At 41.0% G+C, this 23,518-nt stretch overlaps 1 protein-coding gene across 8 annotated transcripts in view; it reads left to right on the forward strand.

Moving 5' to 3' along the window:
• The window catches only part of TENM3 (teneurin transmembrane protein 3), a 621,635-nt gene that overhangs the window by 411,456 nt on the left and 186,661 nt on the right, over positions 1 to 23,518 (forward strand). For all 8 annotated transcript variants that reach the window (XM_066237373.1, XM_066237376.1, XM_066237374.1 and 5 more), the window contains one exon: positions 18,516 to 18,753. In XM_066237373.1, coding sequence (XP_066093470.1) covers positions 18,516 to 18,753 — 238 coding nt within the window. The remainder of the gene's footprint in view (positions 1 to 18,515; positions 18,754 to 23,518) is intronic.

Raw genomic sequence — 23,518 nt, forward strand, 5'->3', positions numbered from 1 at the left:
GAGAGAATGTTTTTAAAGTGAACTGTTGCCATTTCTTCAGTGAACCACATGCAGCAGAAAAAAAACTCAAGTAAACACTGAAGGGGAGGCAGGCTCTTCCTTATGGAGTTAATGAGAGTAGCAGCAAGCTGCCAAGGGGAATTAGAATTTGAAAGACCTTCTCCTTGTGCATTATTCCCTAGTGTGTAGAACCAGATAAGTAGGCTCTAATTTTAAATGTGCAATTATCCAAACAAGATGAATGTGCCGGGCAACGCTGGATAAGAATGTCGATCTTAATGTTAATATTTTTATTCTGCTTCTAATAGACATATAGTTGGCAAAAGCCACTTGTCTGTGAGCTCCGGAAAGATTACAGCTAACTCGGGAGAGAGGTAGCCGGCTTTACCTTCCATCAGCTATGGAGGTATGGCCCAAGGGAGACACATCCCAGGATAAGCCGCTGATGCTATTGTTCTTTATTTTTTTTATCAATTTTTTTTTTATCTCAGGTAGATCTGTATTTTGTAAAAGCAACATGATAAAGTATCACAGCACTTGAGACTTAAAATTTGCAACCAATGCTTTAACCTGTGTGCGTATGTATACACACACATATTTAAAATACTATAGAATTGTGGATTTTTTCCTTTAACCTGGAAAAAGGCCCATAGAAATCATAATCTACCCCTGAATTGTATAGATAAAGGGACTCAAGTCTGCGAGAATAAAATATGTTAAACGGTAGAATCAGGACCTAATTTTGTTGGCTTAGGTTCAAAGCTAAGAAAAAAAAATCAGTTGTAAGAATTGTCCTTTTTTTTTTTTAATTTGTATCCTCCTAATTTATGTATAAATAAGTTTATATTATGACTCTAGGTCTTAGTAAGTGAAAATAACTTTATATTTGGTGTGTGTGAGTTTCAGAAAGTTTGAGCTTCATGTCAGGACAGTAGCTTCCTCTTAAAAATAAATTAGTTTTTGGATTTTTTAAAATAAAACATACATACTTGTCTGATCAGTGGTGGCGCAGTGGATAAAGCGTCGACCTGGAATTCTGAGGTCGCCAGTTCAAAACCCCGGGCTAGCCTGGTCAAGGCACATATGGAGGTTGATGCTTCTTGCTCCTCCATCTTTCTCTCTCTCTTTTTTTCTCTCTCTCCCTCCCCCACCTCTCTAAAATGAATAAATAAAAAATTGGAAAAAAAAGAATAATTGATCATCTGAGATTTAAAAAAAAAAACAAAAAACATACTTTTACAGCACAAACCCAGTCAGCCAGTCAGCATTCAATACAGCGTATTTTTCTTACTGGGCAGGGACCGTGCCTGCCACCTGAGGGTGACTTTGTGAGCTGTGTGTATTTGGCACATATTCTGATTCTGTTATACTGAGGTGATTTACCAAAACATTTGGGTATAAGCAAGTGTATTCAAGACTGTGCAAATAAGTATGCAACCAATTCCAGTAGAAGATTTTTTTTTATTGATCAGTAAATTCTAATAATATGTTTCACCTTAATTTTAAGGATCGTTATGATTTTCAAGAGAAAGGCATATTTATTGTAATCCCTAAACGGTCTCTCTGAAACCTGCAAAAGATTTGTGAAAACAGCCTGCAATAAAAATCACACACGCTTCATAAAACACTACTTGATAGATATCACTTGCACCATTAAGAACTAAACGACAAAGGATGTAATTTCAGTTCCGGCATGCAATATTAATCGAAAGCCTTTAAAACATCTTGCTGATGGGAACTATGACAACGTGACATTGAAGAATTATGAGCTAAAGACATCTATCTTAATCAGATTTTCAAAGTAAATGCCATAAAACATAAAGTTGTTTCATTCATCTTTACATTTTCACGTGTTTCGGTGGGAGCCTCATTTTCTAGTGTGTTCCATTAAATGCACAGAATACCAATTCAGTGCTTTAAACATGTGAGTTCAACGTTTGAACCAGGCGCTCTACAGAAATAGGAAATTATTTCTATAATGGGGTACATTCTTTCCAACTTTATACCCATGATGCATTAGCCTGCGTAAACACTCTAAATGATATTGAGAGGGTTCTGAAAATTAATTAGGTGTATATTTGCCTTTATACATTCAGAAATTTAAAAAAATAATATTTTTAAAGACCTCCCATAGAAAGAAATTATCTTATGGGCATATTGACATATAAACATCTTTGACCAAAAAATATATGTGGTCAAAAATATTAAAGCTTTATGTGAATAAATTGGGAGAAGTCTGGAAAATAAGTCCTTACATTAAAGTAGTCATATAGTAAAATACTTGAATATACGTTATTTCCTTTAATCCTCACAATACACATGTATCAGAGTAATTATTATCCTCATTTTACAGATGAGAAATTGGAGAATTTAGAATATCAAATTGATTCGCTCAAAGTTAGACAGTTATTAAATTTCAGAAAGGGGCCCTGGCCGGTTGGCTCAGTGGTAGAGCATCGGCCTGGCATGCAGGAGTCCCTGGTTCGATTCCCAGCCAGGCCACATAGGAGACGCGCCCATCTGCTCCTCCACCCCTCCCCCTCTCCTTCCTCTCTGTCTCTCTCTTCCCCTCCCGCAGCCAAGGCTCCATTGGAGCAAAGTTGGCCCGGGCACTGAAGATGGCTCTATGGCCTCTGCCTCGGGCGCTAGAATGGCTCTGATTGTGGCAGAGCGATGCCTCAAGATGGGCATAGCATTGTCCCCTGGTGGGCATGCCCGGTGGAGCCTGGTCGGGCGCATGTGGGAGTCTGACTGCCTTCCTGTTTCCAACTTCAGAAAAAAAAAATACACAAAAAAATAATAAATTTCAGAAAGGGAGCTTTAACTGGGGTGTTAGGAACTGAATGTTTCCCCCAAAATTCATTGGTTGAAGCTCTCACACCCCCCACCTCGACTATATCTGGATATATAGAGATAGAACCTCTAAAGACATAATTAAGATTAAGATTAAAAGAGATCATAATGGTAAGGTCTTGTTTGACAGAATTATTTTTCTTAGAAAAAAGAAAAGACACCAGAGAGCTTGCTCTCTCACCTCCATGTGAGGACACAGGGAGAAGGCACCAGTCCACTCGTCAGATCAAGAGCACTCACCGGTCACCGACTCCCTGGGACCTTGACCTGGGACTTCTGGCTGCAGGAACTGGGAGAACAGAATTTCTGTTGCCTACGTCACCTAGTCTGTAATTCACCGGGTCACCTTTCATCTTCTAGACCACTGTAAACCTAGTGCTCATTTACTCCTTTTAATTTAATTTATTTTATTTTTTTGTATTTTTCCTAAGTGAGAGGGGGGGCAGCAGACAGACAGACTCCCGCGCTCGCCTTACTGGCATCCACCCGGCATCCCCACGAGGGGGCAATGCTCTGCCCATCTGGGGCTTTGCTCCGTTGCAGCCACAGCCATTCTAGAGCCTGAGGCAAAGGCCATAGAACCATCCTCAGCACCCAGGGCCAACTCTGCTCCAATGGAGCCTTGGCTACGGGAGGGGAAGAGAGAGAGAAGAAGGAGAGGGGGAAAGGGTGGAGAAGCAGATGGGCACTTCTCCTGTGTGCCCTGGCCGGGAATTGAACCTGGGACTTCAACACGCCAGGCCGACATTCTACTGCTGAGCCAACCGGCCAGGGCCTCATTTACCAATTTTACAGAAACATTTAATAAACTGGCGCTACAATATTTGGAGAGCCATAAAATGAAAGATCAGAAGACCTGTGAAAGAGCATCTTAGTCACTGGCTTCTGCTTAAGCCTCTGTTTAGAGAGGCAGGTTTCCAGGGGCAGTGAGCGCACTGTGGCACGTTGCAGCCCCCACAAGCCGTGCTGTTTTAGAAAGCACAGCGAAAGCCTCAGCAAACACGCATCGTTACTCTCCCAGACAGGAACAGCACCTCACACTTTGCAGGTTCCAGAGCGCCTTCGCAGACATGATTTCTTCTCCCTCGGCATAACGCCCCCCACACTTCGGATCCTTTCCCCTGTCCTGTCCCGCTTTCTGCTGGTGCTCAGTCATTAAAGCAGCAGAAAGATACACATTTGGAATAGGCTGTTAGGGTTATCCATGCACAGGAAATTACCCCCAAATTATGAACGACAGAGAAGGGAATTCAGCCAAGTATGCAGGAATGCCTCTCTTTCCATTTTAATCAGAAAGCGTCCTTACATGGTTTCCACGCTGCCCACGCAGCACGAGGCAAGGATGCGAAGGACGCGCAGGGTCCATGGAAATCTGTTGCATCCACATAATATTTCGTGTTTGTGACAACACACTGCTCTGTCTGGGGGCCACAGGTGACCTAAAGTGTGATTATATATTTTTTTATTTTTTATTTTTTTGCATTTTTCCAAAGCTGGAAACGGGAGGCAGTCAAACAGACTCCTGCATGCGCCCGACCAGGATCCACCCGGCATGCCCACCAGGGGGCGATGCTCTGCCCATCTGGGGCGTTGCTCTGTTGCATCCAGAGCCATCCTAGCGCCTGAGGCAGAGGCCACAGAGCCATCCTCAGCGCCCAGGGCCAACTTTGCTCCAATGGAGACTTGGCTGCGGGAGGGGAAGAGAGAGACAGAGAGGAAGGAGAAGGGGAGGGGTGGAGAAGCAGATGGGTGCTTCTCCTGTGTGCCCTGGCCGGGAATTGAACCCGGGACTCCTGCAGGCCAGGCCGACGCTCTATCACTGAACCAACCGGCCAGGGCCTATATTTTAATGTGAGGCATTTACCGACAACGTGGACTTCATAAACTGCAGGTAACAGATGTGATGTCGCATAGCATGCTGGGGTACACATCAGTTTGAGGGGAAGAAGATCAGTATGGTTTGTATTTTCTGGGTGTTCTTGGATGAATTATTTTTCCTATTGCTGAAATATTTAAAAAATAAAATTTAGAAAAGGTTAAAATAAAGTCGATGCAATTTCTTTTTCCCAAAACTGATTGACTGACATTTGAAAAATGTATTATCGTTGTCATCAGAACACTTAAAAAACAGGTCAGCTTTAATTTACGTTTGAGAGTTGCATCCTTACTTTTTGTATACTTGATTTCCCAAGCAATTTTTATATTAAAATCTGAAGTAAATTTAAATTTGATATAAAGTTATTTTTATTATATGTACCTTAAGATGTTATAGGTTATAATAAAAGGTAATACAGAGTGGTTTATTTCTAATATTGTTAACAGAAGATAATATGGTAGGAGATGAGTTAACATGGGGTATTTTTGTCATTATTTATATTTGTAGTAATGATTTACTCTTTGCCCTTAAATATTTTATATGTATAAATTAAGATATTAGATTTTTTAAAATTACATTAATTTTTAATATTTATCACACAAGAGAATATGTTTGAAGGAAATAGTATGTATTATGTAAAATCAAGAATTTTTTTTTGTGTGTGTGACAGAGACAGAGACAGATGTGGATAGACAGACAGGAAGGGAGAGAGATGAGAAGTATCAATTCTTCATTGCGGCACCTTAGTTGTTCATTGATTGCTTTCTCATATATGCCTTGACCAGGGGGCTACAGCAGAGTGAGTGACCCCTTGTTCAAGCCAGCGATCTTGGGCTCAAGCTGGTAAGCCTTGCTCAAACCAGATCAGCCCGTGCTCAAGCTGGTGACCTCGGGGTTTCGAACCTGGGTCCTCCATGTCCCAGTCAGACGCTCTATCCACTGCACCACTGCCTGGAGAGACTCAAGAGAATTTTAAAGCTAAAGAACTTTAGAATTTACTGACTAACTGCCCTGGTACTTTCCCCCATGACCATTTTTTTTTACATAGTAAAACTAAGGCTATGATGTTAATTGCTTTATACGTTTGGTTAGTAATGGCAAGTGCTCAACCCTGTCTCTCTTGTTTCCTTTTCTAGTACTTTTTTCTTCAGTGCCAGACAGTTACTTTGTGATAAAGCATACGTGATCTGAAAAGTTTGCGAATTCTGCATGATTTGTAGTATTCTATTTGCTTTTCTTGGCTTTTAGGTGTATTTTAGTCTGTCCTTATCCGTATTCAAATATGTGCTTCATTTACGTCATACCATATATTCCATTTGAGGTCCATAAAACGTAATCGCACAGAAATCAAGTGCTCGTTAGGCGATGAGAGGAGAGAAGAGTGTTTATTGACTCTATGTCAGCAACTTTTCATTGTGCAGACTGGGACAGCCCCTTCCTTTTCTTGTTGACTCTCTCAGGTAAAATATTCTAAATGGGTGGAAGACTATCCTAAAACTTACACTGAAACATTATAAAGGCATTTTTATTGTTCTTATGCATGTATAATAAGTAACTTTTACATATGTTTCTGTAAGAAATAATTGTGTGAAACTAAGAATTTTAATACAGGATGAAATGGTTGTGACATTGTGTTAAGCACATTAAAAGATGAACTATTTTGGCCCTGGCCGGTTGGCTCAGCGGTAGAGCGTCGGCCTGGCATGCGGGGGACCCGGGTTCGATTCCCGGCCAGGGCACACAGGAGAAGCGCCCATTTGGTTCTCCACCCCCTCCCTCTCCTTCCTCTCTGTCTCTCTCTTCCCCTCCTGCAGCCAAGGCTCCATTGGAGCAAAGATGGCCCGGGCGCTGGGGATGGCTCCTTGGCCTCTGCCCTAGGTGCTAGAGTGGCTCTGGTCACGACAGAGCGACGCCCCGGAGGGGCAGAGCATCGCCCCCTGGTGGGCAGAGCGTCGCCCCTGGTGGGCGTGCCGGGTGGATCCCGGTCGGGCGCATGCGGGAGTCTGTCTGACTGTCTCTCCCCATTTCCAGCTTCAGGGGGAAAAAAAAAAAAGACGAACTATTTTAGCAAGTAAAGATAGCCATTTTCATTGATCTCCACCCGCTGAAACAGAGTAGGGTGCTTGACATTTTAGGTTAACTGTACACTTCCTAGCAGCCATGGAACCCAGGCTATCCTCCAGGAGAACTACTGCCATTCAAGAGCCATCCCCTTTTAAAATAAAAGAAGCAAAGGAACCAAGACAAAACTGTTATCCAATAACAAAGAAAGAATAGCAGAGGTAGTTCACATAAAATGAGAAAGAGATGAGTTCATGTTCTATATAATCTCACATCCATAACATAGTATTAGGATCCTTGAAGCAAGATGTTTCTGGAGCTCTTACTGCCTCTATATTGAGCTTTCTTGTTCTATACCTTTTGTCGTTGATCCTCTCTATTACATATATAAGCATGCTTGATCTCTCTGATGCCACCTGAGTGAGTTTCCTAGTTCTGTTTCCCAGTTTCCTGTCTACAGTCGGCTCTGCTGTACTGTTTAAACCACTCAATGAGTGTCTGATTCCAGTGGCTGCATTTTTCATATTTGTACACATTTTTTACTCTTTTTTAATTGCTTTCTCTTTTCCTTAATGTCTTATTTTTATATATTTTTTAACTCTTTAAGTCCTTTATTAGTCTAAACATAAAGTTTTATCTGATGGTTATATTTTCTGAAGTTTGGGGAAGCGAGAAAAACTCCTGCTGTTTATTTTGTCTGTCACTTTTGGCGCAGTGTGGATTGGGTCCTCTCCAGCTCTGTAATTTTAGATTGGAGAGTCCGTGAAAGCAGAGTTTTACAGACTCTGGAAACCCTCTGTGACTTGGTTCCTGCGCAGATCTTTTAAGGAAGTTTTATGTCTGCTTCTGCCAGGTGCCCCGGAAGGAGCATTGCTGACCCAGGGCCACTTTCTATATTAATTTCTTGGCTTGCAGTTCCAGAACTCCATTGATTAGTATCAGTTCCAACCTCATACTTCCCTGGGAAGCCCAGGCCAGTCATTAAAATGTTCAGTTGTTTTGTTCCCCATCCAGAGCTTAAGGTAACGCAGCAAGATTCCTAATGGTTCCATTTGCAACTAGAAGAGTTTTTAAGTCTGCTCTTAAACGGAGGGTAATAGTACTTGAAGAGGCCAGAATTTATGTAGGGGTACCAGTTAGAATTGAGGCATTATCTCTAATTTCATCCTGTCCATTAAAATAGTTAGAGGCTGGTAGATCTCCTCAGGAGAACTCCAGTGTCAGCCCCTGTGCTCTCAACATTTCTTCTTTCCCACCTGTTTGTGGCCAATCCTTTCTCCCCAATTCGGTTGTATTAATCTAAAGTGGAGGCTCAGTACTGTTGACCTGGGAGTGTTGGCTGTTCACTGCTGTATCCTCAGTGCCTAGACACAGAGCTGTGCTATAGCGTAATTGAGCTGTTTTGCACTGAATAAAGTTTCCTTCTTCACCAGAACCCAAATTGGGGGTTCCTGTTGGCCCTGAGATGGTGCCAGTAACACTTGCGTAACGGTTTTAACTCGAGTGACCAGAGCTTGTAGTGGGTGTTCTCGGTATACAAGGACCAAACCGTAGTTAGCTTATGGTTTTGAAAATCTCCACCTGAAGTTTGGACTTAGCTTAATCTTTTGTTCTGTTATCAACTAACAACTAGTAGAGGAAGTGGCTTCCCCTTGATTTTCTAATGGCAAATGGCGGTGACACCACCTCCTTCCTCTGGTTACATTTCAGGATCTCTCAGGGTGACGCTCAATAGATATACTCAGTGAAATTATTTTAAAGGTACTTATTATATTTTATCCAGAAATTCTGGATATTTTACAGCAATGAGTAGACAGATAATCTAGATTGCCACAGTGTTTGAAATAGGAAGTACAGTGGACTCTCAAAAAACGAACGTGAAGATTTAAAGATACATACTTTTGATGATTTCTTCTAATCTTCATTTCAAACAAGGACCCTAAAGATACTAAAACCAATCCTCACCGACTCAGTAAGTACAGTAACTCAGTTCGTCTGTGCTCACTTAAATAACATCCTTTGGTCAGTGTGAGTCTTCCTTTTAGATACATCTTATTTTATCGCTAAGGGTTTTCATACCAAATGTCTTTGTACAAATAGCCTTACAATCATCTGATGATGGTTATAAGAATAATATTGTGTACTTATACAAGATTATATGGTTTTTAAAGCACATTAAAATTTTTGTATTTGATTTGCATACAACTATCTGAAATGTCTGTGACTGATAATTTGTGTCGGAAACTTTTAACCAGAGACCTGCAGAGGTATGTAAATAGACTATTCACAAACACTTGGCTTGTTTGAGAATCACTAGATAAAATAATGAACCAGAGGAGTAAGTTGATGTGAAAGTCGTTTTCTGAGCGAGGTGAGGTCTTTCTTTCCTGTTTCCCCTGTACCATTTCCGGTGTTTAGCTTATTGATACGGTATCTGGGAGGAAAAGAGAAGAAAGCAACCTGAAGATCTACATTTTTGGCTCAAATCGGAACTCTACTGAGTTGCAGCCTTATTAAATCACATAATTCCTTACCTTAGATTCTCTCCATTTGTAAGGAAAATGCTTGTGACTTAATTTTTCCCTTCATTGGGAAGTAATGACAAGTAAATGTCTGCAGTACATATGATCATTTCTGGGCAAAGAGGAGACGTTTTTACATGTAATTTACTATTTTCAGTGTTATAAAGTTTTTTGAATTTAAAATACATCCCTCCAGAGAGATCCTAAGAGGTAACCAGAGGAAGGAGGTGGTGTCACCTCCATTTGCCATTAGAAAATCAAGGGGAAGCCACTTCCTCGGCTAGGCCACTGAGTTAGTTGATAATGGAATAAAAGATTAAGCTAAATCCAAAATTTAGGTTGGGATTTTCTGAACCGAAAGCTAACTATGGCTTGGTACACTGAGAACACCCACTACAAGCTCTGGTCACTCAAGTTAAAACCGTCAAACTGTCATTGGTGCCAACTCAGTGCCAACAGGAACCCCCAATTTGGGTTCTGGTGAAGGAGGAAACTTTATTCAGTGCAGAACAGCTCAATTATGATTCAGCACAGCTGTGAGGTGGCCCCAGAGCCAGGTCCCTCCGCTGCTCCCCAGTCTGCTCTGCCCCTCGCTGGTGTGACGTGCGCTTTGCTGGTCTGTTCCACTCTGCTATGGTCTTCCCCACTGTGTGCCCGGCTGCTCTGGCCTCCACCGGTCTGCTCCACTCCGCCCCTGTGAGACCTGACTAGTGTTCCAGCTCATCCAGGGAAACGCAGTCTTCAGGCTTTGGTGGAAAGGGAAAGTATATTTCCAGAGCGAGAATGGACTGGCTTTTATGGACAGAAGTCACCACCCCTGATCCCTGATTGGTCTGTCCTCATGCACATGAGAACTCTTCTTAATAGGTGTCTTCTTTCTCAGGGTTCACAAAACTAATTCGGTAATAAGATACATAATACAAAGAGTTTTATGTTTTGTTTTGGTGGCCTATTTTAAGAAAAGGATGAGTTTTTTTTTTTTTTTCTTTTCATTTTTCTGAAGCTGGAAATAGGGAGAGACAGTCAGACAGACTCCCGCATGCGCCCGACCGGGATCCACCCGGCATGCCCACCAGGGGCGAAGCTCTGCCCACCAGGGGGCGATGCTCTGCCCATCCTGGGCGTCGCCATGTTGCGACCAGAGCCACTCTAGCGCCTGGGGCAGAGGCCACAGAGCCATCCCCAGCGCCCGGGCCAAGGATGAGTTTTTTTTAAAAAAAGGAAACTTAAATTTCATGCGAGGTAAAGATATAGCCATGAAGTGAAGTGAGAATGAATCCATTTTATGATACAGAGACAAAGGCTTTAACCCACCATCCCTTTTTGCTAATCACCAGTATAGGAACTTGGCTCTTTCTAAATGGCTGTCTACTTCTGGAAGTGCATTATTCATTTATCCAACATGCTGCTATTAGTATCAAGAGTACACCAGCAATAGGCAGATGAATATGCTTCTCAATTCACTCAAGTTGTAAACATTTGTTGTCCTTTTTTGTTACTCTCCTTACCTCCCCTGTCGTCTCCCCCTCCTGCCCTCCCTCCAACTCCCTTTCTCCATCCCCCACCCCCCATTTTCTTGTTAGCAGACTTGACTCAAACTACAACCAGTTATTTTAAAGTAGCATAGGTACCAGACCCTAGCTTCTCTCTCCCTTCCAAATTAGAGTAGTTCTTCCCTGGGGACACAGGCAGCTGGCGCACAGCTGAGACCCGGGACAGCAGAGTGAAGGCAGTGGGTGGGACAGAGTTGCAGTAGCTCAAAGCCAGTGCCAGCCCCCTTCTCCTCCTCCCTTCTCATCTCACACTCACCCCTCCGACCCCCGCGTGAACAGAGGCACACGCGCACAGACGCAGAGCGACGCTCACAAAAAGATATTTTGATCTCCCAGCAGGCATTATTTTCTCTCCCAGCCTTCCTGTTGAAAGTCCATTTCCACTCTGCTCCCCAAAGACCACAGCCCAAGGCTGTAAATCCGCACAAGCCGGCGCTGGATTGCACCTAGCAGTCTGGGAGTTGCCAGCAGTGCTTTTTAATTTAAAAAATTCAGACCAGAAAATATGCCCATATATGTTCAAACACCAGGTGTTCTTTTCTCTCCCCCCTTTTTTTTTTTAATTTCTTGACATGATTCTGCGGTCATACCAGATGGGAAAAAGAGACAAACCAGCCTGCGGACTGTGAGATCAAATTCCCTCTTGTGTGGGAATTGGCAAGGATTCGGTTTATTTTATATTCCCGTGACACTTCTGATTCTTGTTTTCTTACCTGTTAAAGGAAAAACATTTTCTCTTCAGACATATTGTGTGTTCTTAAATCCTGTAATAATGGTCTTAATTGTGTGTTCTCATTTCCTGTAATAATCGTCTTAGTTGTGTGTTCTCACTTCCTGTGATTATGGTTTTAGTTGTATGTTTTTAATTCCTGTGATAATGGTCTTGGCTGTGTGTGTTCACTTCCTGTGATAATGGTCTTGGTTGTGTGTGTTCACTTCCTGTGATAATGGTCTTGATTGTGTGAGTTCACTTCCCGTGATAATGGTCTTGGTTGTGTGTGTTCACTTCCCGTGATAATGGTCTTGATTGTGTGTGTTCACTTCCCGTGATAATGGTCTTGGTTGTGAGTGTTCACTTCCTGTGATAATGGTCTTGGTTGTGTGTTCTCACTTCCAGTGATAATGGCCTTGGTTGTGAGTGTTCACTTCCTGTGATAATGGTCTTGGTTGTGTGTTCTCACTTCCAGTGATAATGGCCTTGGTTGTGGGTGTTCACTTCCTGTGATAATAGTCTTGATTGTGTGTGTTCACTTCCCGTGATAATGGTCTTGGTTGTGGGTGTTCACTTCCTGTGATAATGGTCTTGATTGTGTGTGTTCACTTCCAGTGATAATGGTCTTGGTTGTGGGTGTTCACTTCCAGTGATAATGGTCTTGGTTGTGTGTGTTCACTTCCCGTGATAATGGTCTTGGTTGTGTGTGTTCACTTCCCGTGATAATGGTCTTGGTTGTGGGTGTTCACTTCCTGTGATAATGGTCTTGGTTGTGTGTGTTCACTTCCTGTGATAATGGTCTTGGTTGTGTGTTCTCACTTCCAGTGATAATGGTCTTGGTTGTGTGTGTTCACTTCCTGTGATAATGGTCTTGGTTGTGTGTTCTCACTTGCAGTGATAATGGTCTTGGTTGTGGGTGTTCACTTCCTGTGATAATGGTCTTGATTGTGTGTGTTCACTTCCCGTGATAATGTTCTTGGCTGTGTGTGTTCACTTCCAGTGATAATGGTCTTGGTTGTCGGTATTCACTTCCCGTGATAATGGTCTTGGTTGTGGGTGTTCACTTCCTGTGATAATGGTCTTAGTTGTGTGTTCTCACTTCCTGTGATAATGGTCTTAGTTGCTGAGCAGGCTCTTTGGTGACTTTGTTTTTACCTCCTGATGTTCTTCCCTGAAGGGAGTTGTTCCTTCCCCACCATGACTTAGGTATCATTTAGCACTTACCATGTGTCAAGCACTGTATCTCTTACCTCCTTTAAATAGGCACTATGGAATAAATGAAGCTCGGGAAGATAGATAACTTATTTAAGAAAATATTCCGCAAAAAATAAATATCCCATGAAAATTACATGTCCCATATTTATTGTCATTTGTCTCTATGTCTCTATTGTTTTCTTACCTGTTTAAGGAAAAACATTTTCTATTCAGACATATTGTGTGTTCTTAAATTCTGTGATAATGGTCTTAATTGTGTGTTCTCATTTCCTGTAATAATCATCTTGGTTGTGTGTTCTCACTTCCTGTGATAATGGTCTCAGTTGTGTGTTTTTAATTTCTGTGATAATGAATAATAAATAATTCACTTCCCTGATTCATAACAGAATTGTTAGGAAAAGTATCAAAAGTTTTTTTTTTCTTCCCCCTGCTATGTCAGTTAATATATCCTGCATTTGCTAGGAATTGGGGTTTTATATGTTGCTTAAACTGGAATCTACCTCATTATTTAAGAGCACTTTGATGGTCTGATAGTCAACACAGCTTACTCAGTGTGTGTCATGGCCCAAGTGAGTACCCCAAGCTACCAAGTTTGATAGGACAGTCTTTAGTGACACTCTTGAGTGGTAAAGGGCTGAGCAAAATAACCAATATCTTTTCTATCTGATACTTATTAGTAAGATTATGTGAGTTTTTAAAATCATCTGCTATAACGTTTGTGCAATTTAACAAATAAAAACGAGTAACTGTTGGGCTGTCATGAAAGTTACCTGAGCAGCAAGAACTTGCAGAAAGAAAGAAGCTAGGAGAGAAGTGATGAGGCCCTGATTGGCTGTGACACATACTTTCTAATAAGTATGGTGCCAACATTTTTAATTTTTACGAAAAGGAAGGGAAGAATATTTTCAAATAAAAAATGTATACATTTTCTAAAATGTTGAATTTGGAGCATTTCTAATTATAAGCTTTAAAGTATAAGGGAAACATAACTTTATTTAGTAGCTGATAATTTATATTATATATATATTTTTAAATTTCCTATCTTATATAATTATATTTAAAACACTATATATTTTATATAATCCTTCCATTATTTGCACATTTTTAAAAGTAAATTTTAAGTATTATAACATCTGTCACGTTTCCAAAGAAATAATCCTGAAAACCACTGGCTGGAGTGGATGACATGCTACCTTGCCTAGATAAGGTGACACCCCCACTGCAAAGTACTGTTATTGCCTCCATGTCACCAATCATTCAGTATATTTCTAGCTGTCTTTAAAGTACAAGGTTTAGTGACAGTACTGAAAAATCCAAAGAAAACTGAGTTAGAATCTCCGCCTTTCAGGATCTAAGAGTCTAGTTGGGGGAATAAGATGTGTTCGCAATTACCTTACAATTAAAGGCAGTATAGAAAGATTCCAAGTTTTACCACTTCAACCTCTCCCCATTGACTTCCTCACAACTTGTCTTTCATTCAACAAACATTTATTGAGTCTCTATTCTTGTGCGATCCCGTAGGGGGCTCAAAGGTGAATTAGATGTGAGCCTGGCCCATGAAGAATCTAACAGGACCTGAGATCTCTAAGATTAGTTGTTGTACAGATGGGGAAAGGGAAGAGAGCCATGAGAAAAAGAACCCGCAGGAGGAAATAGCTGACTTCTTCCTGAAGTGAACAGAAGGGGCGTCATCTTCCTTGGAGCTTCAAATGCATAGGATTTGGGTATGGAAAGATGATGGGAGATGTCTTTCTGGTTAGCAGCACCTCAGCCAAGGCGGGTGGGTGAGGGGATTAGTGGGAACAGTGGGCTCAGCTAAAACAGAGACATGTGAAGAGGGTTCCTGGGGAAATCTTTGCAAAACGATTCTGGGGCTGTCTTTGAGCAAGTGTAACATTCTCCTTTAGAGTTCGCTGTGTTCTTTATAGGTGCTAGGAAACCATTGGGAGTTTTTTAGGAGTAAAATGACATGTTGAGAGCTACGTTCAGGGACACTAAAACTGGTGATTCTGTGAGATCTCCTTGCTCCATCTAGAACTCAGAGTCATTACGTCTAAAATTTTTTCTCACGTCAATGCAAAGCCTGTATCAATGGATTAATGAAAGCAAAGGCTACAGTTGACATTTTGGTGGGTCCAGTGTGAATCTTCCCACCTGCGTTAGATTCTAAGGGCTGGTCTCCAAGTCTAGACCCTGCTTTCTGTGTCTCACCGTCAGTTTTGAACCTTGGTCATAAAACTTTGCATGGATATTTCATTGTTCTTCCTATGAAGACTTAAAAGAGAATTTTCTCTCTATTCTCAGTACCAGTAATAGTTATACTTTTCTAAGCAAACTTTTTGATCTTGAAACACTGCACATTATGTAACTGGTCATGTTTTTCTTTTTCTTTTTTTCTTTTTTGCACCTAGATAATTTAGAACCATATTTTTTGTATCCTACTTTAAAAATATATAATACAGCAGGCATTTTGTCCACTAACCTCATATCTAGCTTTATCTTTCCACTTTGTTTTCTATTTATCATTTTTTGGCTATTTTTAATTTAATTTTATCTTGTTATCCTTCATGAGCTTCCTCTATCTTGAATAAGTTGGCATAGATAAACACATATTCCAACTTTTACGTCCTGTAAGTGAGTCTCTAGATCTAGCATTGACCTCCAGCAGAATCCGTGGGCTTTGCTTCTGTTTGTGACTTGCTGCAGAACTTAAATTTCTGGCCACTCAACTCATCTACTCATGCTGTGCACTTACTCTGTTCCATCACATTTTAGATTGACCCTAGCTTTTCTCTTTTGGATTTGTTTTATTGGTAGGTGTCCAGATCATGTAGTGAAATCCTATGAGGTCCTAGAAGATAGAACACTTTGTGATAAAATCACCTGGACAGGCCACTGGAGAGAGCATGGATCTTTGCACAATGCCTTGTGCATTGTACCTTCTCAATAAATACTTGCTGAATTAATGAGTGAATCTAAAGAAAGCCACAGCAGCATTCATTATTTTTGGAACCTTAAATGGAAGCTTTGTCCCCACTGTTTATATTTTTACTTGCTTTAAGATTATGAATCTTAAGTTAAACATATCAAAATAGGTGATGATAATTTCTCTTAAGATCATTTAATTTTCAGTAATGATCTTTAACATCCATAATGCTTACCATTTTACACAGTGCTTTCACTTGTTATTGATAGTATATCCTTAAAACATAAAGAAAGGCTTGATAAGTGTCTGTGGGCTAAGTGCATGGACAAATATCCAAATGAATGAATGAGTGCCCGTCATTGAATCTTTAGCTTGCTAATAGCTAGATGGGGCAGTATTACTTCCATATTTCAGATGAGAAAACTGAGGCTCCATGTCATGATGCCCGACAGAGTTAGAAATCAAATGTTGTATTGTGACTTCTACTACACTGCTCTTTCCTCTACATAGTTTAAAGTCTAGTTTATTCTGTGTATCATATATATAGAATATGTATAGAATTATACTGAGTAAATTATATAGAATAATTATATAGTCTATACAATATGTAGAATAGATTATATAAAATTATAAAATAAATTATATAGAATAAGTTAGTCTATAGTATACTCTATACAATATATAGAATAGACTATAAAATTATATAAATTACATGGAATCAGTTATATATTCTATATGCTATATAGAATAAGTTATATATTCTATATTATATAGACTAAATTATCATATAGTCTATATGACATATAGACTAAATTATATATTATGTTATACCACTCTCATAGGACCGTGCTTAAAAACATAGAGTCAGCTGGCCCAACCCTCTTCTTTTTAGGCACAACCTTAGTACTCTTCCCTTTGAGATATTTCTCTGTCTCCATTCCATTGACACCAACGTAGTCTAGGCCCTGGTATTTATAGCTTATACCATCCAATAATCAGCTTCTAGAAATGTTCCTTAAAGACATCCGTAGAGATTCAAATCCTATGCGTTGGTGCTCGGGAAGGCAAAGGAAATTAATTACTGCATGTACCTGAACAATAACTCTTCTATAAATTTTAAACTGTTAGTTTTATTTTTCTCTAACACCATTAAAACTGCATGCTATTTTCACCCTGCCATTCCCTCAAAGGCTAATTCAATGTAACTGACATTTAGACGTGTAATTTTTCATGAGTACCAAAGCAGTGGACTGAGGAAGATTTCTCTATTTTCTAGTATGGGGATCTTCAAAAATAGAGACTGGGAAGGAAGCAGCTTCTTTTTTTCATATATTTAGGTCATATCTCTGTCCCTCATTTCAAGAGGAAGAAATTATTAGTAGTTAAATGATATGATAAGATTATTAGAGACCACTAGAAACATACAGTAATTACCGGTATTATATGCTACGGGAAGAGTTATCTTAATTGTTATACCTGTAAAGAGGTTTGATAATATATATTCAAACTATTATATATTATGTATTCATTTCTGGCAATGTCAGACTATATTATTTGGCTTAATCACTGCTTGAGTTCATATTGTAGATGAAAGATAATAGTCCCTATGTTTCCTATTTTCGTTTAGTATGTGTATTTATATTAATAGCATGATTTAATGCATCACTTTAAAATTATATTGCCCTTTGAACTGCATTTAGTAAAAAATTGACATCTTTTGCTTGTGGAACCATAATAAATTTAACAGTAAACGAAGGAAAGGGTCATCTGTCTGTTTGCTGGAAGGTAGTATTTGCAAATTCTAGCATTTCCAAAGTTGGGCAATGAGATTGAAACGTAGGTCTCATCTAAGGATTTGCAAACTTAAACTTACGACTTCTTAGCTTTAAGGAATTCTTTCCTGGCTACAGTCAAGCATTGTGTTTATGTTATAAAGTCACTGAATCCTTTATGATTCTGGTTTAGAACAAAACTTTTGTACCCCTGACGTAGCAGCAGGCATGAGTCACTCTGGTCACCTATGACTTATTCCAAAATGTAGTTATACTGCATACTGTGAAATTGGAAACTCTGTTCTGTGTGTGTTCTAATGGATGTAATGGTCATTAAGTCTATGAGTCTTCTGACGTTGTAATCAGATGTGATTCAGTTTGTTAAATATCCATGAAACAACATCTGCTTCACAGAGTGACCTTCTGCCGAAGAATACTTAGCATCTCTTAGTGGAGCGCAGAGCAGCGCTGCCGGATTTGGAACGCACTAAGCTCGAGTAGTCGACGAGCAGCTAGCTTGTAATAATTTATTGCAGTTAAATAAAGCTTAAAAAAGAACTCCATTAAATAATTATAGGGATTATATGCATTTTGAAAACCTTTGTGTTCTACTGAAATTACCCATTTAATTTCAGGGTTGGTTTGTTAAAAAAAAAAGAAGAAAAGCTGAAATCTAAAGGCACATTAGGGGAGCTGTCAGATGCTGTTTTCTGTAGGTGTTAATAAAACCAGATGAAAAAAAAAACTGAAGCAAATTAAAACCAAAAGCAGTTTTACCATCTGTTGTATATTAATTAGAACTTTGTGTATCAAGGGTAAACTTGCTCTTAGAGAATGTCACCGAACACCCGCTTAATAGAATAATATGCAAATTCATTAGGTTATGGATTTCTAGGAAGTTTTTAATGCTAATTTGTGTGCCCTGGCTCCTCCAGAAATTGGTCGTGTGGGTAGGTCTGGGTGTGCACATGCACAGATACATATATGTATTGTATATATATAATGTGTTTTCTTTCCGTTTTCAGAGCAACCTGCGAACAGCCAAGGCCAGTCCGCCCTGCAGCCGCTGCCGCCGCCCCACAAGCAGCACTCCGCCCAGCACCACCCGTCCATCACCTCTCTCAACAGAAACTCCCTGACGAGCAGGAGGAACCAGAGTCCGGCCCCGCCGGCTGCCTTGCCCGCCGAGCTGCAAACCACACCCGAGTCCGTCCAGCTGCAGGACAGCTGGGTCCTTGGCAGTAATGTACCACTGGAGAGCAGGTAACTCCTCCGGGCGGGGCCGTAGGGTCGCTGGGGCGCTGGGGCCGCGCGGAGCATGCGCGTTCTGCGTCAGTCCCTGAGCTCTTGGGTCAACACGCCCAGCCCTCTTCTTACTAAGAGGAGCTGACCGAGCTGCTGTGCTCTGTGTTGTCTTTTCTACAAACAGTTCCAGGTGATGGGTAATTTTTTTTTTTTAGATTGTTGGGCCAATGAACTTTCCCTTACTACCGTCTTTCTTCTTGTGTTCAAATGGTCTCCCGTGTTTAGATAAGGATAGAGATGGAAACTGGGATTCTCAGTCCCACAGCTCAGTGAACACATTGAGCATCTACTTGGGGCTAGACATCCCTGCTTTCCCAGCCTGGATGGTGCCCATTACGTTATAAATTCATGGTGGACTCCCAAGTGTGATAGTTTAGCACAGGTCGGGTGATATTTAGTTTTCTGCAGTCCGAGGGGGTGGGACCTGCCCTCCACAGTCCTCCCCGCTCCATCCTCCTTCTCCCAACTATTCTCCTCCAGTCGTAGTTCCATTAGGGAAGTTTCCCTGCCGCTTGTGTCTATGACCATACAGTGCCTCCCCAACCCCGTGTCTACGGGATATCTTGTCTCAGGCTTCTCTCCCGCGGGCTTTGCCAGCGTGTGCTCTGTGTACACATACTGGTGTCCCGTGAACTTCTTAAACGAGGGCTTCTAGTTGGCCTGTGGGCCAACCTGTTCATACAAAAGTACACATCCATCAGAGCTGTTTTGAGCTGATCCCACTTCAATATTAAATATCTCCCTCCAGATACAGAAAGATTCACCTTCTGTCATTGGACAGAGCCTTAAGAGCCATGTCTCCCTTAAGTCACGTGGTACACAAGCCAGGAGGAGTGTGCACCTCATTGCTACCCTATTGCTTTCTTATCGGCAGCTTTGTAGCAAATTCCCCCTAAAATTCCCGTTAGTGTTTATTTCTACTCTGTTTCTGTTAGACGCAGAGGGAAAGAATCATCACCACATATAAGTCACAAATAGAGAACTCTGGACGTCCTGGTAGAATGGTCTCTGAAAATCCCTGCTCTGTAGAGTGTACCCCTGACCCCTGCTGATGTCAGCATTTAAATCAGGTTCTGGATGCAGACATGGTCTCACAGTATATGAATTGCCAAGGGTTTTTTTAGGTTTGTTTTGTTGTTTTGTTTGTTTGTTTTGCCATTAAATGCATGATCTAAACCAATTTTGCCCTGAGGATGAGTTGGCAGGAGGCCTTTATAATTAGTTGTCGACAATAAAAATCTTGCTACCTATTCTTTTGCTCTTGACCTAAGAACACAGGTTGTCAAGTACCCTTGTCTTTTATCTGTAGGGATGGCCAAGAGTAGTTGAGTTTTGTTGTTCAGTATGTATTATTGAGCACGCTTCTGGGCGGAATTAGAAGTACAGGATAAGTAGGCAAACCACAAATTTCTTCACTTCAGGTGGAGTCATGTGTACAGACCCCCCCGCCAAGGTTGTTAGTGCAGAGCTAAATTTAGCCGGTGTAATTAATTAGCACACACTGAACAACTCATCAACGCTGATTCACTGTTGTCATTTGGAGAAATTTTATTAGGAAAAAAGTAATTTTACAGTTGAGTCATCAAATTGAATATGGATAATTGCATTGTAGTTGACAATAATTGTTTTGACACGTATTTATGAAATATGTCAAGTTAAGTCATCAGAAGTATGTTTAATTATAGGAATGTTCTGTATAGCACAAAAGCCTCAAAAACTCTCAGTGTCAACAGGAGTTGCTGTTCCCTGAAGCCATGTCTTATAGTGGCGAGGTTTGGAATAATTTGGGGAAAGATATGTTCTTGTTATTCCTCATATTCAGTGGTGGGATTCAGCCAGCTCATGCTGGTTTGGCAGAACTGATATCTAATTTTTGTTGAGTTCAGCAAAATGGTTGTTAAAATGGCATTGTCATCAGGGTTCTCTCTAAGGTGGGTGCCTGGGCAGCTGCCCCATGTGGAAATCACAAATTTACATTCCTTACTCTCTTTTAACCTTCATCTGTGCAACAGCATATTCTAAGCACCTGTAGTCATGTTCATTCCGTCCATAGGTGAAAAAAAATTGCAAGTGAGGACGCCAATCAAGAAGCAATATGGAAATATCTTAAATAAGAATTTTATTTTTTTTGTCCAGTATTGCTTAATATTTTTTCATTACTATTTTAAAACTCTTTCTTATAACATAATCTAGTTTTGTGTACCTCTTTTATTCTTATTTAAGTATTCAATGCATAAAACATATAGTAAACTACCCTTTGGAATATCTTTTTTTATATTTAAAACGGTCATTAGGGTAAAGAACCAGTGGTTAAATTATTTGAATCCCACCCCTGCTCGTACTGTGCTAATGAATTTTGGTTGGTGAAAAGTCAGGAAGGAACGTAGTTGTGTAGAGTACAACCCCATTGTAGCTGTCTGTGTCAGTGTAGCTGATTCCTCTGTATTCGGACATCACTCTCAGGCTAATAGCAAAGCAGTACCACTTGAAATTCCATTTCAAAGTAGCAATGATACTGGACCCTCAATGGAATGACATTCTATAGCTTTACGAGTTGGCATTGGTAGAAAATCTATCAAGTGATATTATCTCAAATTCTATAGGTATGAATAATAAACTTGAACATTGTATATATCATGCTAAGAAGTGTTCATTTGTAGCATGGTTTTATTTTTCTCGTGTTCAATGTTCACGTCATATTGTATGGCTAACAGGAAGACATGGCATTCGAACTCGCCGGCTCGGACTGGCCACCCCCTCAGCAGCGACATGAAAAATCTCACGCTGCACTGACACAGTTCCACTGAGGTTTCTCTAATCGTCTCCCTGGGTTGGAACCCTCGGAAGGAGGAAACGGTCTTATTTATCATTGATTTTTCCTTTTTTAGTTAAGGTTTCCTGTTGAGTACGATTCTCAGGCTCAGTTTCTGGTAGATGCACGACTTTATCTAGACTTGGGTCTGCCTTGAACGATGTTTTAATCTACTGTGTAATTTCATCTTTGGCAATTATTTCTGTTTTTACGTACTCATTTGGAAAACAACGTGGAGCGTTTCAGGAGTCCGTGTGTCCTCCTTGTGCGGGGCCGTGCTGATCCTCTTAGTATCGGCACAGCTCCAGTGGCTGTGCTGCTGACGCCGCCTGCATGCTCTCCTTTAACTGGTTCTCACTTTCCTGAAACGGCCCTTGCAAAGGTGAAAGCTGCAAAGTATGAAATTCTGTGCAGCTAAGAATCTCTCTTATTATTTTTCTGCCTTTGTCTCCTCCCCTTTTCTCCTATCAGCATATATTTGACAGAAGTTGGTTACGAATGGGCGTGGCATGATCCAGGAGGATCTTAGAAATGTGTTGAACTTTCGCTTTACGTAAATTGATAGAGAAGACATCGATGACTTCCTACCTTATCCTGTCTGTTTGAAAGTGGCTTTTATTTTGATATATTAAAAAAGCAGTCTTTTCACCAGCAGTCTCTTGCTTCGTTAAAAATGTTTATTTACTCTCTCTAACGAATTTAACATGTGCTACTGCTGTTGGACACAATAAATATTAACGTATACGGCCCTGGCCGGTTGGCTCAGTGGTAGAACGTCGGCCTGGCGTGCAGAAGTCCCGGGTTCGATTCCCGGCCAGGGCACACAGGAGAAGCGCCCATCTGCTTCTCCACCCCTCCCCCTCTCCTTCCTCTCTGTCTCTCTCTTCCCCTCCCGCAGCTGAGGCTCCATTGGAGCAAAGGTGGCCCGGGCGCTGGGGATGGCTCCATGGCCTCTGCCTCAGGCACTAAAGTGGCTCTGGTCGCAACAGAGCGACGCCCCAGATGGGCAGAGCATCACCCCCTGGTGGGCGTGCCGGGTGGATCCCGGTCGGGCGCATGCGGGAGTCTGTCTGACTGCCTCCCCATTTCCAGCTTCAGAAAAATAAAAAAATAAAAATATATATTAACGTATACTGTGCATTTCTGCTCCGAAAACAGAGTCGCTCTGCTCTGTCACTAACCTCCGGTGAGTTTCAAGTCTCCTAGGGTCACAGTACAATCGAAACAAGCATTTGCAGATCCTTATTTATCTCATCATTACTTATCAAGAACGATCAGTGTGTAGAAACAATACCCAACACTTCGCTGAGAATTTTTCTTAAAACTCCTCTTCGTTGAGCTCACTATCTCTTAGACTTCCCGTAACCTACTGTCGGGCCATCTGTGAGCCTGTCCCTCCTCCTCCTCTCACACTTCCGCTGCCTCCGTGCGCAGTGATAGCAGCGTCCAGACTCAAGGGCAGCGGAGGGAAACGGAGACTGGGCCCAGGTGGCGCAGCACTTAGGGGTGAGTCCAGTGACCCCCTGGAGAAGCCCGGGCCTCTGGCTGTTGTCAGCTCCTGGCCTGCGAGGCCCTCGTTTCGGCATGTGAACTCAGTAGCCTGGTAGCTCCCCTGTTAGATGTTAACAAAACGGTTCGTTTGCAGCCATTTAATAAAACATTTATTAAAGCCTTGTTTTATTGTGAAGTCTACTTTGGCATTGATAGTTCATTAGTTATGTTCCTATAGCCTTTTACCTTGCCGTTCGGTAATGCTTTGCTAATTATTAATGTATGAAATTGCATACTAAATTACCTTTTTATTATTGAGTGTTTAATTGAAATATCGAGATGTCCTGAACTGCTTTAATGTGAAATCCATGGCTACATCTTAAAATAATAATATATAATAATAATAATAAAATACCTAAC

The sequence above is a fragment of the Saccopteryx bilineata genome, chromosome 6 (assembly GCF_036850765.1).
Source record: "Saccopteryx bilineata isolate mSacBil1 chromosome 6, mSacBil1_pri_phased_curated, whole genome shotgun sequence".
Lineage (NCBI taxonomy): Eukaryota > Metazoa > Chordata > Mammalia > Chiroptera > Emballonuridae > Saccopteryx > Saccopteryx bilineata.